The 19,198-nt window shown below is 41.0% G+C and overlaps 1 protein-coding gene across 1 annotated transcript in view; it reads left to right on the forward strand.

The window, feature by feature from the left end:
* DCAF12 (DDB1 and CUL4 associated factor 12) overlaps positions 1–13,387 on the forward strand; it is a 29,981-nt gene extending 16,594 nt beyond the window's left edge. The window contains exons 5-9 of the mRNA XM_007950672.2: positions 4,312–4,505; positions 8,730–8,795; positions 9,857–10,019; positions 12,516–12,694; positions 13,229–13,387. Coding sequence (XP_007948863.1) covers positions 4,312–4,505; positions 8,730–8,795; positions 9,857–10,019; positions 12,516–12,694; positions 13,229–13,387 — 761 coding nt within the window. The remainder of the gene's footprint in view (positions 1–4,311; positions 4,506–8,729; positions 8,796–9,856; positions 10,020–12,515; positions 12,695–13,228) is intronic.
* Positions 13,388–19,198: the final 5,811 nt, after the last annotated feature.

The raw sequence follows: 19,198 nt of genomic DNA on the forward strand, positions 1-19,198 counted from the left end.
ATATAACCTATTTCAGATACCCAAATTTAAAAAATAATCATAATAGTCATTGTACTAAGTATTTCATGTGGTCTTACATAATCTTAAGAACACTAGTAGAAGGTTTGTATTAGTAGCCTCATTTCACAGATGAGATTTTATGGAGCCAAGATTTGTATCTAGATCTATCTGATTTCAGAGCCCATCCTTAGAACTGCTGCTTAAAGCAAAGAGAACATAAATATTTTCCTTGGTATTCTTAGCAAGGCAAAAGAAAGCAACTAGAATGGAAATTAAATCAAATAGTGAAGCATAGTTGCAGGTCAGGTTTCCTAGGAGGGATTCAGAATCTTTCAGATTCCCTGTCATTTGCCTCCAAAGTGAGTGTAAGCTCCTTAAAGGCAGTTGCTGAGTCATGTTATCTCTATGAGAATTGTCCCCATGACTGTCTGTAACATGCTTTAGGTTTGGGAGCCAAGATTTGGCTTTGTTTTGGGAGCTTCCCATCCCTTCTTTCCAATACTCTGCATCATGTTCCATGTACTCAAGCTGATAGCTCCCTAAATAGTATAGCAAGGATTAAGAGCATTGGCTCTGATATTGGAGACCTGAATGGAATTCTGGGCTTGCCATTTATTAGCACTCTGGCCTTGGGCAAATTACTTAACCTTTTTGACTTGATTTTCTCATCTATAACCTTAATAATTGTTGTGTATACCTCAGAGGGTCACTGAAAAGATTTAGTGGGATAATGCGTAGTAGTTGCTATGTTGAAAATGCACAATACTTGTTAACCGTTGTTGATGTTCATACTTGATGAGCATTATTAACTCCTAAACATTCCACCTCAAAATAAGTTTATTCAAGCTCTTCATTTTCTTTCCAGAGTGCACCCCTCCCTTCCATTGTGCACAAGCCACAAAACTGTCTCACTGCAGGCTCTTCAGTCTCCTTCGCTTTTATATACAGTAGATTACCAATATGTTGTTATATTTTCTAGAATCTCTTTCAGATCTGTCAATTTACTTTCTTCTTGTCTACTTGAGTGCTTATCTGTCTTTTAAATTATGGTGATATCCATTCATATTTTCTCACTATTTCTAGTCTTACTACCTTCATTTCAATCTTGAGGTTCCTGCCAAATTCTTTAAATAATTTTTCTCTTATTTTAAAAGTGATACATATTTATTGTAAAAGATTTTAAAAATACACATCACCCACAGCATCTCTACCCAGATAAAACCACTAACATTTTGAAATATATCCTGCTATCGTTTTATTAATTAATCTATCTTTATTTAAATGGGTTCAAGCGTGGCAATGATTGTAAGGATGGTACTGGACCAGGCAGTGTTTTGTTCTGTTGTATACAGAGTCACTGTGCACCTAACAACATCTTTATTTAATTAGCCTTTTTCTAACACATATTTTTCCGTTGGTAAAAAATGAGTACATATAGAGGGGTGATACACGGACAGGTGTGTGATGAAGCAAGTGTAACCCCTCCTCACTTTTTGACTTGGTTATGTTCCAAAGACAAGGTCGTTACGTGAAAATTGGCATTACGAGAAAATGGAAAATGACGCATATCAGATCACAAAATGGAGGATGGCTAACTACATTACCACTTACCTACCAAACCACTTTGAGACTCTTGGCCTAGTCAAATTGACACATAACTTTAACCATTACAACCAACATTACTGTTGACTTGCACCTAGGCATTCGTTACCACCACACATGCATTTTTAATACACAAAATAGTCAGATAGTAGATCATTTACTATTGTCATAAATGTAAAATGTTGGATAACAAAATAGCTGATGAGTGAGGAGTCCAAAAAAGAAAACCAAACTCACTGCCATTGAGTCGATTTCAACTCATAGCAACCCCCATTGGGTTTCCAAGACAGTAAATCTTTACAGAAGTAGATTGCCCCATCTTCCTTGTGTGGAGCAGCTGGTGGGTTTCAACCGCCAATCTTCTGGTTAGCAGTCAGCTTCCTTAGGCACTATGCCACCAGAGCTCCTTGTAAGTGAGGAGTAGGTGTATAATAAAATGTTATGGTAGAATATATGTGTGGGTATATAGATACTCATTTTTAAATTATTTCAACATTTTAATATGCTTGCAAATTTTTATAATGAATGATGTGGAAAAATGAGTTCATACTCTATACAGAATAATCTCCATAATACATCTGATTGTGTCACTTGCATGTTTAAATAATCTTTGCCTGGCTTTCTGCTTATCCATAGGATGAAATACAAACTTGCTAGCAGAACATACAAGTCTCCTGCCCGCCTCTCCAAGTTTGTCTCCCCCGTATACCTCCATAACCTAGCATAGTAAACCATGTCTACAATACTTCTATAGGTGTGCTGTCACTGGCCTTTTCTGGATTTTTAGATATAAGTGATGAACCCTCCACTTTGAATTCTTGCCAACTAGCCTTATGATGCAAATAAATGGGATGATATATCTCCCAGGTTAGTTTTTACTATGAAGCATTTGGTTGATTTATAATGGGGAAAAGGCAGCTTCTGATCTCGAAGAAAAGTTGACAAATAACTTTAAAGAAAAAGGAATTAACCTAATTGGAGCAGTTACCATAACTGTCAGATTCAAGGCCTGAAGGTCTAATAGAGAGGTAGGGAGGCTTCTGCACATCATCTGGGAATCTTTGAGTTCCTCCTTCGCTCACCACAGCTAATCTTGAAATCTTTCCAGAATGTCCTTTCTTGCTTGTTCTCTCTCTGTCTCTCCCCCTCTTCCCCTCCCTCTCCCCCTCTCCTTCTTTCTCTCTCCCCCTCCCTCTCTCCTTCTCTCTCTTTCCTTCTCTCTCTCTCTCTTTTTCCCTCCCTCCATCTCTCCCTCCCTCCCTTTCTTACTGTCTTTATTGCTGGCTTGCTCTTCCAAGCTTAGTTTCTCTTCTTTATCATTCTGACAGTTTCTAACCTCAGATCATCTGACATTTGAGTCAAATTAGTTGGGGCTTCAGTTTGGGGAACAGGCAAAGGTTGTTTTTTTTTTTTTAATTGTGATTTGGGTGAAAATTTACAGAGCACATTCACTTTCCATACCACATACACTTTATCTCATGGCATTGCCTACAATTTACCCCAATGCAACAGCTCTCCTCCCACTTCCTCCCGATAGTTACCTCTTCCCTGTGTCCATCCCTCCGTGCACTCCTGCCCCTTGAGCTGTGCTTAAACAGCCCTTCTTTCTCCCATGATTGTTCTCTCCAGAGAGTGTATCTACCTCAGGTAAATGTCCAACTCATATGCCTCTCTTTTATTTGGCTGGAAGCCACAGGTGTGGGTTCAGTTCCAGACCTGAAGGGCAACTAGGGGCCATAGTTTCAGTGGTTCAGGCAAAAGTTTTTTAATAACTTTTTTTTTTTCTTCATATAAGAAGTCTATCCTTACTGTGGAAAGTTTTAAAAATACTGAAGAATTAGTGTTCTGCAATATTGTGAACATTACCTCATGCCATTAAGTATCTTTTCAAACTTTTTTTTTTAGTTTCTGGATAGTCTGTTGGATGGCTATAACAAAGCCATAATGTTGGACATATAGATTGTTTATATTTGGTGATGCTTATGATAGTGGATCGTTCCTAGATGGGAACATGAACTTTAAGGATTTTGCTATAGATTGCTCAGTTGTACTCTAGAGATGGTACCATTTTAGTGTGCCACCAGAAGTGTATTCAGGACTCATGTCAAAAAAAAAGTTCTTAGTTTTTTAAGTGCTTCATTATTGTTTGCTAAAGAAAATAATTTTTATCTTTTTAAATGTTCCTTTTATGTAGAACAGTAGATTTTAAATATGAGATTGTGGTTCCTATGGTCTATGGAAAGCCTTTAGGAGGCCCATGAACCTCCTTGAAACTGAAAGTAAAATGTGGTGTATTTATGTATTTTTTGTAGGGAAAGAGTGTCTATAATATTAGTAAATGTCTCAAAGGGATCCAAAACTCTAAAAGGTTAAACATGGTTGATCTAGACCAGATATCCCAAACCCTACTGCATAATAGAAGTGACCTAAGCCTAGAAAGTTCCTGAGCTTTATCAAAATATAAAATTGTCTCAAAAAATCCCATCAGCCATGTTAAGCTTAAAGGTTGTACTTTACTAACTATGCCTTTGTTGAATCATCCTCTTAGTATGTCTATTATAGTGCTGCTGTTCTAGGTGTTGGCTAGGCCACCTGACCAAGCTTTAGAACAGCTGAGGTTGATACACAAATAGACTCAGAAAGCCCATCTTGCCTACTGTGGGACATGGCAGGTTGGGCATATCTGACATCTGTGGTCTTGCATTGCAGGCTCACGCGATGGTTCTATGGGCCTCTGGGAGGTGACAGATGATGTGTTGACCAAAAGTGATGCATGCCATAATGTGTCACGGGTCCCTGTGTATGCCCACATTACTCATAAGGCCTTAAAGGACATACCCAAGGAAGACACAAACCCTGATAACTGCAAGGTCCGGGCTCTAGCCTTCAACAACAAGAACAAGGTATGAACTCACTAACTGATCCTGAAGCCTGTGCTTCAACGTCTTGGCTTACTTCTTGGGAGATATATCCCCTTTCCCTTCCTCAAATCAGTGCTTGCTACATAGCTTGGTTCTGAGCCCTCAGAGCACCTCTTGAAGTGCTGAGAGATGTTGGTGAGAAACTGAGAGTGTGAAACTCATCCTTTGGACTGATCTCTGGGTATTTCCTTGGGTGATCTATATCTATGGGTCAGTACCACAGTGTAATGGAATGAATTCTGCCCCCAAAAAATATGTATTGTAATTCCTAACCTTTATGCCTGTGGTTATAATCCCATTTGGGAATAGGTTGTCTGTATTATGCTAATGATACACAATTAGTATAGGATGTGTCTTGAATCAATCTTTTGCAATATAAAAGATTTCACAAGCAAGCTAGACATGAGGGAAGAGAGGTGCCAAGCCTCATGAATATCCCATAGGAACAGAAGCTCAAAGAGACAAGAACCTTCTAGAGCCAGCAGAGAGAGCCTTTTAGAGCTGGCATCTTGAATTCAGACTTGGAGCCTCCTAAACTGTAAGAAAATAAATTTCTGTTTGTTAAAGCTGCCCATTTGTGGTATTTCTGTTACAGCAGTGCTAGATAACTAAGATGCAGAATTTCCCAGGACCACTTTGATTTGTCTCTCATTCCCACATGCCTTTACAGGTATTCTATTTTGGGTGTACTTTTCATACGTGCCTCTGAAAGCAGTCACTTTTGTTCTTTTGGTATTCATTTTCTTCTCAGTCTTTACTCTTCTCCCTCTACACTGCCCCCAGGTCCTACCTAATCATGGAGTCAGATCTGGATCTGGAGTAGTAAGTAGAGTAACATGATCTAAACCCAAAGTAAGAAGTAAAGAAAACCTGCTTCCAAAGTCTGAGTTGGGCCACAGTTTGAAGAGTAGTTCCTTTGTTGTTGTTAGGTGCCATTGAGTTGATTCTGACTCAGAATGACCCTGTGTACAACAGAACAAAGCATTGCCTAGTTCTGTACCATCCTCACAGTCGTTACTGTATTTGAGCCAATTGTTGCATCCACTGTGTTGATCCACCTTGTCAAGCGTCTTCCTCTTTTTCACTGGCCTTCTACTTTATCAGGCATGAGGTCCTTCTCCAGGGACTGGTCGCTCCTGATAACATGTCATAAATACATGAGAGGATGTTTTGCAATCCTCACTTCTAAGGAGCATTCTGATTTTTTTTTATTCTAAGACAGATTTTTTTCATTCTTCTGGTAGGCCATGGTATATTCAGTATTATTTGCTAGCATTATAATTCAAAGGCATCAGTCAGTTCTTCTATGGTCTTCCTTATGTTTACTCCAGTTTTCATATGCATATGAAGCATACGAAATACCTTGGTTCTGGTCAGGTATACCTTAATCCTCAGAGTGACATCTTTACTTACTAATACTTCATAGAGATTTTTGCAGCAGATTTGCCCAATGCAATATGTCATTTGATTTCATGACTACTATATATTTGTTTCATTTAAGTCTACAATGTGGATTTATTTCTACTAGATTAGACCCTCCACTTCTAGAAACTTTTACACTGAGATTTATGAAACTGCCCTTTATGTTTGTGCTCCCTCTGACTATCCAACAATATGTCACAGGGATGGTTACCCATTGAAGACTTTTTCAACCATGGTGCCATAAATTGAATTAAGTTCCCCTAAAATATGTACACTTCATTCAGCATCTAGTTAGTATGAGCCAGATAAGCCACAGTCCCATTCATTCTCGGGGGGGGGTGTGTGTGTGAAGAAGTAGCATAGTGGCTAAGGCACTTGACTGCTAACCAGAAGGCTGGTGGTTCAAACCCACCAGCCACTCCTCGGAAGGAAGGTTGGGCAATCCTACTTCCGTAGTGATACTGCCTCGGAAACCCAAGGAGGGGTCGCTATGAGTCAGGGCTGACTCGACGGCACATAACAACAACAACAACAAAATATGTGTCAATTTGGCTAGGCAGTGATTATCAGTGGTATGACAGTTATGTGATGATATAGTTTGGCAGGTAAATAATGATACAGCCATTCTGTGTTAAAATTATAGGGTAGGATGTATCTCCTAAACTGAGAGAATAGATTTATATTTGTTAAAGCCATCCACTTGTGGTATTTCTGTTACAGCAGCACTAGAGAACTAAGACAGAATTTGGTGCTGGGAGTGGAGTACTGATCTAACAGATACCTAAAATGTAGAAGTGGTTTTGGAATTGGATGAAGGTCCCTAATGGTAAAAGCCTAAATTGCTGTGAAGTGACTGTTAGAATTATGGATGTCAAAGGCAATTCTTTTGAGGATTCAGAAGGAAGTAAGGAGAGCCATAGAGAGATTTCTGTCGTTCTAGAGAATACATACGGCACCAGCAGCAGAATGTTGCTAGAAATGTGGTCGTTCATTGTGCTTCTGGTGAGCCTGTAAAAGAAAATGCTCAACATGTGATTGAACAATGGAGGAAGGGCATTGCTTTTTATGCAGTGGCAAAGAATTTATCTGAATTATGTTCAAATATTTGGTGGAAGTCACTTGTAAGTGATGAACTTGGATATCTGGCTGATGAGATTTCTAAGCAAGATCTTAAGGGGACTGTGTAGTTTCTCCTTGTCTCTCATAGTAAAATGCAAGAAGAAGGAAATGGACATAAAAATGGTCTGTGCAAAATGAGAAAAAAAAGGTTTGGAAATTTCTCTTTTACAAACTGAGGATACTTGTCCAATTCCATAGCAGGAAACAGGCCAAAGGAGGTACATCTGTTGTCCTCCAAGAAAAAAGATTGGCTGAGTTTGAACATACTCCATTGTACCCATTGACCTAAGCCACAGAGGCTAGGGTTGGAGTGAGAGAGAAAGGGCTGTCTGGTTGGAAGTGCAGGAAGGTGTGTGGGCTCCTGAGCCTACGACTGGTACCTATTATTCACCTAGCCCACAGAGGCTAAGGATGAGCTGACTAGAACCCAATAAAATGAAGAGAAAGATGTTTAACATCATGAGCTGGTGTAGATTGCTGCAATTTGATGCCTTACTCTTGGAGTGGACTTTGCTTTTGTGTGCACATACTCAAAGTCCTAACCAGAACACAAGGAGATTTTGGTCTTATAGATGATTTAAGGCTTTTGGAATGCTGTGATGGATGAATGCGTTTTACATGTGGCAAGGACATGAAATTTTGGAGACCAAAGTATAGAATGTCATGGATTGAATCGTATCCCCCCAAAAATATGTGTTAACTTGGCTAAGCCAAGATTCTCAGTGGTTTGGCAGTTATGTAATGATTTAGTCATTGTATATCATGTAGTCAGTGATACCCAAACCCACTGCTGTCGAGTTGGATCCAACTCATAGCGACCCCTCTTTGGGTTTCCAAGGCAGTATCACTACAGAAGTAGATTGCCTGACCTTCTTTTCGAGGAGTGTCTGGCAGATTTGAACCACCAGCCTTCTGGTTAGCAGTTAGATGCCTGCCTTCGGTGCTATGCCACCAGAGCTCCTGTTAGGTGGGATTAGGGTGGAGTTATCTTGAGTTGAACCCTGTAAGTGCTGTCTTAAGTCATCGCCTTACTGGAGTCACACCCTTCTTTGAGTCACATCTTCTGTCTTACAGGAGAGAATAGGAGAAGGAAGGGAGCAGAGAGAGAGGGACTTAACCACCAAGAAAGAAAGAGCTAGAAGCAGAGTGTGTCCTTTGGACCCAGGTTCCCTGCACTAAGAACCTCCTAGGCCCAAGGGAAGATTGATGCCAAGACACATCCAAGGAATGCCAGGATTATAGATGTTGAAAGGAAGTAAGAATCTTCCCTCAGAGCCAAAAAGAGAGAAAGCCTTCCCCTAGAGCTAGTGCCCTGAATTCAGACTTCTAGCTTCCTACATTATGAGAGAAAAAATTTCTGTTTGTTGAAGCTATCCTCTTGTGGTATTTCTATTATAGCAACACTAGATAACTAAGACACATGGGTACCTGCATTATTTGCTGGGTCTTGGACTTGTTTCTTGGATTCTCTCAAGAAGCACCCTCAACATCATATGCTGTCCAGCTGCGTTTCATAGGGATGCTGAGGCTTAAAATTGCTGGCACCCTGCTAGGATTTTCATGAGTTAGTTTTAAAGAATGGGAAGACCTTAGCCTTCCCCTGGTTACTCTTGTACATTAGTTCCTACCAATTGGACTATAATCTGTTTTTCATTGCTCTTACAGGAATTGGGAGCAGTCTCTCTGGATGGCTACTTTCATCTCTGGAAAGCTGAAAATACATTGTCTAAGGTATGATGAATCTTGGTAACTTCACCTAGTAATTGACCTTGTGGTTAAAATACTTCTCATTTTTGTCTAAAACACAAGTTCTCCAAAGACTTAGGTTTGTTACTGCATGGTGCATGAGATTCTGTCTAGGTCTAGCATGCCTTTCTTGAAGGAAAGTCTTTTTAAAGAGATCAGTGGAGATGATTCTATCACATTGCAAAGGCTTCCTGAGAGACTCCTTTAGCTAGCTGTCCTTCCATCCATAATGAATATTCATTACTTAGTATGCTGTGAGGGCACAAAAACCTAAATAGTAGGAACCACTGGCAGCTGAAGATCAATTAAATTAAGATAAGCCATCTCTGAAATAAACGTGGAAGTTAATAAGAAAATTTACAAACAGCTTTTGCATAGAGTTAAACCTACACATGGGTCTTGCCCTCTTTTTATCCCAGAGGCCTTTGCTATTTGTTACTCCTGTTGATTGGCTCTTCCTCAAGAGGAAGCAGGGTCCAGGAATTATTAATTCTTCTATGTTACACCCTCTTTTGAACTCCACTGACTTTACATAGTGCCTTTGTAGACACCAATGAGGATTTGCTGAATGACACCAGGGTTAAGGCAAATTTGGTTTTCTGGGATTGAGACAATGTACTTTCTCTAGGGTACAGTTCCCGCACAGTTAGTCCAGTTAAGCTGCCAGAAATCACCCCTTGGGAGGGTAGTGACTCTGAGAGAAAAGGGTGGGACCTTGGCTTTAGTGCCCTGAGGTTACCCCCTGGAAACAGCCTGTAGGTTTTGGCCTTTTCCCTCTACTTCTCATTATTTGTTCCAGATTTGCCTTCTTCCCTAAGCTATCCTCTTCAGTACCTTGATCTTATTGGTTAATATAGCGACCCTCTATTTCTCTTTAACACTTAGCGGGGAAACAGGGTGATATTTCCTTAATCAGAGCTTGTCTTTTTCTCTGTGACTTGTGTGTAACTTGTGTATTAGGGAAGCCCACAGAGGTGGAATCCACAAATACACCATGTCTTAGGCGCTCTGGTAATGGCACAGGTGTCTCTCTTTTCTGGTTTCAGCTTCTCTCCACCAAACTGCCGTATTGCCGTGAGAATGTATGTCTCGCCTATGGTAGTGAATGGTCAGTGTATGCAGTAGGCTCTCAAGCACATGTCTCCTTCTTGGATCCACGGCAGCCAACTTACAACGTCAAGTCTGTCTGTTCCAGGGAGCGAGGCAGTGGTAAGAGTCCAAGGTGCTCCTCAGACTTACAGCTGCATTGCAAATGAGTTTTGATCTTGAGTTTTTGTGTTGGTTTTATAAACAAGGGTCTATGTGGAATAGGTGGATATTTGATGATACAAGAGGAAGCTTAATTACCTGCATATGGCAACAACAAATGTGTGGTTACAGAAACCATTACTGGAAACCAGCAATCAGAATATTAGTAGTTTCCATGTTCTTTGAGCTTTGCTTTCTATCTTGTGGTAATGTTTTCTGTAACCCTGCCTGAACTAAAATTCAGTTTATGCTAACGGGTTTTGGGGTATGGGAAGGACTTTACAAAGAAAACGTTTGTTATTTTGACTATGGTGATGGTGTTGTGGACATTTGCCATGTCAAAATATCAAATTGTACACTTTAAATATGTACAGTGTGTTTTGTGTCAGTTATACCTTAGTATATCTGAATAAAATATTTAATTTAGTGCTAACACTGGATGACATAGGTTTTAGCCTCCGATCTTCTTTGGCATATTCTCTCTCAGAGTACCTGCATTGTCAGTGAAAAGATGAAACTCTTTCTTGGGGAAAAGAAACTTATATTTATAGTGTACTTTAAAGTTTCAGGATATCATTTTCTGACATAATTTGATTTCATCCAACTAAGAGCCTTGTTTTTAGATGAGGAGATTGAAGCCCAGAGTACTTAAATAACCTGACCAACATCACACAGCCTGGTTGGAGAACAGCCAGGGGAGAACATCTGCTTCTTTACCTCTCTGTCCTCTTTCTCATCTAAAAATACGGTTAGAAATGTTTTCTGAGAGTCCTAGAAGGCACAATATGGATCATAATTGAAGTGTAGTTTATCCTTCAAGTCAAATTTATTCCTTTATAGATCATGCATGAGTAGTTTTTCTTTTGAGTTGGTTTTTAATTATAGCTAAGACTCTCACATTTTGAAACAGAATAATATTTAGAAAGTATAGTAGGATGAGGAATATACATAGGTTTGGCTGGAATGGTGTGTATAATGAAAAGTTTAAGGGATTTTGGTCACTGTTACTGGAGTAGCTTTCATACCTAATAAGGAAACATTCATTCCACAGCATTATCAAGCATCTCTTATGTGCCAAAAGGCATTTTCATATCCCATGCACTTATTTTGGTCCATAGGTGAAACATTTTTTAAAAAATCGAAATTCATATATATACAACAGAACATTCTTTCACCTATTCAGCAGTTATTACATGTATAATTAAGTTAGATAACATTTTTTCCCCCTATGACGTAGAGTGATTAGATGACTCATCTTAAAGTGGTTCATATATATACAACACTGTCTAGTGCTTCTGTGGGTGCATAAGTCCTGGCTGTTTGCCTTCCTCATAACATACATAGATAAAGACCCCCCTTGCAGTCTGGATGCAACAGTGGGTCTCTCCTAGTCCAGAGCAAAGAAGAATGAAGAAAACTGAAGACACCTGGAAACAGTAAGTTCAAGGAACTGGTAGACCATATGATCCTTAGCCTATATGCCCGTGAGACCAGAAGAACCAGGTGGGGCCTGGCTACCACTGTCAACCACTCAGAAAGGGATCAGTGCAGGAGATCCTGGATAGAGTGGGAGAACGATGTGGAACAAAACTCAAAATCATTTAAAAAAAAAAAAAAGTTTACTGGTCTAATAGAGCTTGGTGAGACCCCCTGAGACCATTAACCCTTGTTACCATTCAGGTCTGGAACTGATCTCACTCCTTTGGCTTCCAGCCAAACAATAGGCAGGCCTGTAGGATGAACATTTACATGAGGGGGGCACACTCCTTGCAGCAGTCAGTCGATCAGTCATGGGAGAACAGAAAGGCAGTGCTTGCATGGATTGATAGTTTGGGGGGCAGGAATGCACAGGGAAGAGGGAACTACAGGGAGGAAGTGGGAAGAGATCTATTGACATTGTGGGGAATTGCAGTCAATGTCATGAAACAAAATGTATGTGAACTGCTGTATGGAAAATGAATTTGCTCTGTAAACTTCCACCCAAACCACAATAAAAATTAAAAAAATAAAAAGATCCCGTGAAGTTCCATGGTAGTAGTTTAAGTCAAATACAACAAAGTTACAGGTACAATGATTTTGTAAATATGAAGATTATGCTGAGTTGTAGTATGTTGTTGTTGTTGTTATGTGCCATCGAGTCAGCCCTGACTCATAGCGACCCCTCCTTGGGTTTCCGAGGCAGTAGAATTGCCCGATTGGAAATATATAATGAAGAAGAGCTTGAATTATGAAAGATGACTCCAGAGTAGTCTAGGGAAGGCAAGGATATTTGGGGCATGCTATGATTTTAAGCCAAAACTGTCTTGTGCATCCTCAGGCACCTATCCCTTCATTGACAAAGCACTGTCTGGTACTTGAGGGTGACATGTAAACTTGATATTGGAGAGATTCAAGCTAGCAGACTATTAGTGTGTACTTCTCCCTGGTCATTGCTCTTTGCTTTTCTTTGACCCTCAGGGATCCGGTCCGTAAGCTTCTATGAGCACATCATCACTGTGGGCACAGGGCAGGGCTCTCTGCTATTCTATGACATCCGAGCTCAGAGATTTCTGGAAGAGAGGCTTTCAGCTTGTTATGGGTCCAAGCCCAGACTAGCAGGGGAGAATCTGAAATTAACCACTGGCAAAGGCTGGCTGGTGAGTAAACCCCTGCCTCAGATGGTTGCTGCATAGTGACAGAAAAATTTTCTTCCTTCTCTCCCTAACCCTTGCTGACACATCACCTACAGACATACTTTTTCCTATTAAGACACACTCCATGGAGCAGCAGAGAAAGCCAAGTATTTTCCATTGATTTTTGCTTTTGTGTCTGCATATTGTCCATGGGAGAACTGAGGCCCAGTAAGGCTCATTGGATGACCAGAATCCCCCCAGATGGTAATAGAGCAGGAAAGATACTTTCCACCAAGGCTACCAGTGAATTATTAAAAAGCTTAGTTCCAGAAGTCCTGAGAAGACCTTAGGTTTGTCTAGCAGTGCTTTAATTCTGTTCCTCTCTAATGTTAAGTGGGAAAAATGAGACCCAGATTCCCATGAGTACCAACCTTCTGGCATCAGATTATAGGTACAGGACCCACTTCTCAAGGAAACCAGAAAGCATTCCTGTCTCCCTTCCCCCTTTTCTGCCCCTTGGCCTGGAGGTGCTAACAGAGTCTCTTTCTCTCCCTATAGAATCATGATGAAACATGGAGGAATTACTTTTCGGACATTGATTTCTTCCCCAATGCTGTTTACACCCACTGCTACGACTCGTCCGGAACGAAACTCTTTGTGGCAGGAGGTCCCCTCCCTTCAGGGCTCCATGGAAACTATGCTGGGCTCTGGAGTTAATGACAACTCACTTTCTCCCAAAATGCAGAGATTTACACTAACTTCCATCCTGAGTTTCCTTGTTTCTTTTTTTTTTACCCCCAGTTGGGTGAGGCTCTCAAATTTTAGTGGGAACACCAGAGTTTACCTGTGGTTTAGGCATTTTACAGGAAGAAGCTCTGTACAGAAATCTGAAGGGGCCTTTTCATTTTTCCCTTTTAGTAATTAGAATTTTAGTTTATTGCCTTTTTTGTTCGATTCTCACAAAACATTATTATTAATCCCTATTTGTATTTTTTTTCTTTAAGTGACACATACTCTCACCTCTCTGGCTTCCTCTTTAGGCTGACACAGTCATTCTCACCCTTACTTCACTCTTGAGGTAGGGTTTCTTTGTAATTATGTGGTTGCTGTCAGACTTTCTGTGAAAGTTTGGGGGCTGTGTGTGTATGCGTGTGCGTGTGCCTGCGTGAGCCTGTGTGTCTGTAGATACTGTGTGTCACTGAAATTACCGGGAGTGAGGAGTACTTGTAATTAAAATATTTATAAAAGAAACAACTTTATTCACGTAGTCCACCTTTGGGACTAGTCTTTATCTTGCTTTTTTAAAGTCTAACCACACTGATTATATGAAGTAAAAACAAAGAAAAACAGATATCCATTGGGAAAACCCTTTGAGTTAGTTTGCAGGCTTCTTGAGGGCCCCCATGCCAGGCCTCCAATGTGATCCAGTCCCTACCTGTCCTCCCACTTGTGTGTCCCCGGGTGAGAACACTTCTTTGTGTCACTTGCACTTCCCTGCCTCCTATCTGGTTAGCCAGTGGCTACTCCCCTGAAACAAGGTCTTATTCCAGATGCATCTCTGTAGGCAGCTGAAGCCATAAGACTTAGTAAAGAGGATCTCTGTCCCAGACACCCCACCCCTCAAACAAGACCTGATTTGGTATTTCAGGGCCTGGTGCTGGGGGTCTCAAGTCTACTAAGATGCACATATTCCCTGGATTTGGGGAGAAACTCTTCTCCTTTGCCATTCCTCTAGTCTCCCCAGTAGATTTTGTTTTCTAAATTGAATTCAGTCCAGGAGGTTGGGAGTGAGTAGGAGGTGTATCTGTGTGTAGTGAGTACTTCGTGTATGTAATGGTGAGTTTCTCAGTGCAGTGGGGCTAGGGTTGAGGCCACGCCTCCCTCTCTATTGGCTGAGCTCTAGGATGGTGATGGGGTAACCTGCAGCCAGCAACACTGTGCGTGTAACAGCTTTGATGTGATTAGTAATTTGTCTGTTCCTCCCTTGAACTATCTGTGTAGTCTGAGGTTTTTAAACTTGTAAGCAACTGACTGTGATGTCCAGTTATTCCCTGCTTTTTTTATGCATCATGTTGCAGATAATTAACAGCTGTTCCCCCCCACAAATTCCTCCTCTCTTCTAAGCACATAATCTGTGTCTCTGTCAACAGACCACTTGGGGAAAGGAAAAGTTCTATTTTTACTCCACCCCAGCTTATGAGCTGCTCTCCCAGTTTTCCCCTCTGCTCTGGGTGTCAGTGGGGAGAGTGGAAAGAAGAATGTCCTCCCCTTGATGGTGGGGGGCGGACAGCTGGAGAGGGAAAGCAGCAAGTCCACTCTAACTTGGTGATACAAGGCATATACCACTGGTTCTGGAATTCTCATCTTCTAACCTAGAGAAATAGGTGCTATAAACAGGGAATTACGCAAAATGCTGGATGTTACAGATCTTTCAATTGTCTTAATTTTTTTCTATTATTAAACTACAAGCTGTAGATTTCTTAGTTCTCACAGAACTTCTGTTATTTTAAACTGACTTGTATATTTAAAAAAAAAAATTCTTAAGTAGGATGTTTTGTACTGTTGCCTGACCCTCTTCTGTGATGGGTAATACGTTTGATTGTTTGGGATTTTCTGTTTTTAAAAATGTAGCACTTGACTTTTTGCCAAGGAAAAAAATAATAAATATTATTCCAGAGCAAAGTAGTTTGAGTGAATGTATAGCCACGAGGCTAGTGAAAAAAAGTCCCAGATGGCTGGTTGGAGGTCAGCTTGGGGTGCTGAAATTGCTTGAGACATTAGGGGTACACAAGAATTCCCTCCATGTTGGAGGCAGAACAAGTACAGGGACATAAACGCCAAGACCTACTTGCCCCTACATCAGGCTCAGTTGGCATAACACTACACAAAAGCATTATTCTGTATCCTACTTTGGTGAGTAGCAGTGGGGGTCTTAAAAGTTCACATGCAGCCATCTAGATGCAACAATGGACCTCTCCTCATCCAGAACATAGACGAATGAAAACCAGAGATGCGTGGAAACATTTAGTCCAGTGGACTAGTAGACCAAATAATCCTCAGCCTTATATGACCATGAGTCCAGAAGATCTACATGTGCCTGGCTACCACTGTTAACCACTCAGGGATCAGTGCAGGAGATCCTGGATAGAGTGGGACAACAGTGTGAAACAACACTCAAAATCATTTAAAAATAAAAGACCAGGTTTACTGGTCTGATAGAGCCTTGTGAGACCCCTGACACTATAACCCCTAGTTATTCTTCAGGTGTGGAACTGAACTCACTCCTGTGGCTTCTAGCTGAACAATGGACAAGTATATGGTGTGAACGTTAGGTAGATACGCTCCTTGGAGTGATTGATTAATCGAGGGAGAACAGAAGGGCAGTGTTTACACAGGGAGATAAAGGGCGGAGGTGCATGGGAGGGAAAGACAGGCAAGAGGTAATCACAGGGAGGAAGTGGGAAGAGAGCTGTTACTTTGTGGGAAATTGCTGTCAATGTCATGAAACAATGTGTATGAACTGTATGAGAAATGAATTTGCTCTGTAAACTTCTCATACCACAAAAGCCCTACCTGCCACTGGTCCCCAGTTTTGGGAAAAATATGCCCAGGGAAAGTAGTGTGGTACCTGGCAGGCTGAAGATGAGGAGGGAAATTGCTACTCCTTGCTTTGCCTGGATTTGGGAAAAGTGACCAGCTTCTCTTACTATCAGGCTTCCCTTACATAAAACAGTGGTTTTATAATAGTCCTTTCCTGTTTCAGTGCAGGTACCCTGAAAATGAGTAGCTGCACAGTGCCCTGGGAACAGGATTGTTTTTTATAGTTGGGGCCATAGATCCTAGATGCCCTTTATAAGAGGAGGGCACAGTGACCATAGTGAGTGATACTTTCCCAGAGCCTGTTTGGATCTGTAGCTGAAAGAAAGGCAGCCTGCTGAATCAGACCACCTTCTCACACAGCCATCTCTAGAAGACCCAACCAGGCTTGTCTACTGAACCTATTCTGTCACATGGCACTTGTTCCTTTCCAAGGCAAGCTGGATAGCTGCCCTTTGTACCTGCCTTAGAGACTGACTAGTTCAGAACATTTTTTTGTGTTGTTATGTGCCGTCGAGTCAGCCCTGACTCATAGCGACCCCTCCTTGGGTTTCCGAGGCAGTATCACTACGGAAGTAGGATTGCCCAACCTTCCTTCCGAGGAGTGGCTGGTGGGTTTGAACCACCAGCCGTCTGGTTAGCAGGCAAGAGTCTTAGCCACTATGCTACCAGAGTTCAGAACATAGGGACCTATATAATCACAGGCTGCAAGGCAGGAAGGGGTACGTAGGTAAATGAATTGAAGCAATTTGAGATGGCTTCCTAAAGTCCATGAGAGGTTCTGTGAAATAACATTACATGATTTGAACATTGTGGCAAACACCATATTGTAGTCTGGTCCTGCTTTTTCTTTAAACATCTCAAACTTCTGCCTTATCGGTGATCATCTTAGCAGTGCTAAGAGGAATTTGAGTTTGTATTTGGTTCTCAACCCATGTCATTAGCAGTTTCTCCATCTCATATAGGTCCTTCTTGCATTTTTGTTAGCCTTGTAGCTTTACATGCTGCCTATCCTTTAATAGCTTGGAGAATTTTTTTTTTGTCTTTGAAGATTACGGTGTTGAAGTGCAACACCCCTAAATTGTGACCAGTTACATTCACTGGTTTTCCACTTTGTTTCATATCTTTTTGTTGCACTTACAAATCAATACTTTGCCTTTTGCTGCTACTAGCACTAGCATTGGTTTTGATGCATTTGGGAACCATGATGCACTTCATGGTAATTTTTTCAAAAGAAAATTAAACAATGCTACAACAATTGAAATGCATGATGTCCGAGATTGGATGCTGCTGGCTACAAATGGAAGCATACACTGTTACACAGTAAACTTTTTAGGCGGAAAGTACATAAGCCAGTAACGTAGGTGTTTATTATGACTATTAAGACATGTAGTATAGGTTATATGTGTACTATACCATTACACAGGTGGTGTAATGGTATACACAATCATTTTGTATGTAAGAGATATGAGATACCCATGTTATGTATGGGAAGCTGTTGGCATTCTCTATGTCCCTTTCTCCAGTCAGAATTTCTGAACTCTACTATAACCTTATGGGACCACGGACATGCATATATGCATTTGGACACTGCCCAAACAACCGTTACGCAGCGTATAACTTTTTTTTTAAGAGTACTGCATCCATGTAACAGTAATTGTATCTGCAAAATTTTCATCGTCAAATCATTTATGGGAAATACAGGTTAAAACAAAGACAGAAGTCTTTCTTTTACCGCTTCTCAGGTTCTTAGTTGGTACTGTGTTCCATGGAACATGCTCAGAAAAAATGACTTAGGGGAGATAGGGTACTCCTGGCCTGGGCCTCTGGCCTCAGTGGAATCTTGGCCCTGCTCCCATTTTCCAGTCAGACTTTCCAACAGAGCATCTATCACAGAAGGGCTTTGTGGACTTTATGGGGTCCTCCCTTTGCTGCCAGCAGTCCCCACTCCCAGGCAATGAAAGAACTTCCTTGTTCTTCAGGCCACATGCCTCATTCCAAATGGTCTCTTGTTGGCTCCTCCCATCAACCTTTGAGTCCTTTTGCAGAAGGCTCTGGAACGGAACTGAATTTCTAGGCTTTCAAGCCTCATTTATGCTTCTGTCCCTAGGTATTCTTAGTAAAGCTGAAGACTCCCAGTCTAAACCTCTCTCTGATTTAGCTACAGCCCAGACATTTCCTAGAACAAGTATCCAGAAATAGCAAGTCAAAATATCTCTATCCTTCACGTAGAATTGAGAGTCAGTCTTGTGTTTACCCGCTTTGAGTTGGCTGGTGTCTAGGATACAACACAATGGGAAGAGGGTAAAGAGGATCACTCAATGTTATTTACTTTTAGTCACATCCTATTTCATACTAGTGTTTAAAGATGACTGGAAGCTTTGGGAAGGTAGAAACATGGGTTTCTAATTATGGAACCACTGATGAAGTCAAAAGAAGGCTTGGGTTTCTTTACTTGGTTCTTTTGCCCTCACCTCAGCTTCTCCAAAGAATAATCCAGGAAAAGAAATGTGAATCCTACCCCTAGAGAGAGAGGTGTGAACTGAGCTCCTCAAGATGGATTGTGGGCTCTTTCATGATTCATCTCTCCAAGTCAGAGGTATGAGTTGTCCTTTCAAATTCTCTCTGGGTTGGTCCTCACATCTGTACACTCCCCTTGATTAGTGAGTAATTGCCTAAGTCAGACTTTTTTTAAAGGATAATAGTACTCATTAACTGAGCTCAGAGTCACATGTCTACTGCGTTTCTTATTAAGCAGTATTCAGAGCTGTAATTAACATCCCGAGTGCTATGGACAGGAAGAAAACAAATTATCAACTCACTTCTTAAAGAAAATAAACTTCTCTCACTTCTGGCTGTTTTGTTTCTAGCTAGTGGCAGCCTGGTCAGAGGAAATAATAATGAGGCCATGAGTCGGAATTGACTCGACAG

Source organism: Orycteropus afer, unplaced genomic scaffold (assembly GCF_000298275.1).
Source record: "Orycteropus afer afer isolate SDZICR_OR568_19922 unplaced genomic scaffold, OryAfe1.0 scaffold00285, whole genome shotgun sequence".
Classification (NCBI taxonomy): Eukaryota; Metazoa; Chordata; class Mammalia; order Tubulidentata; family Orycteropodidae; genus Orycteropus; species Orycteropus afer.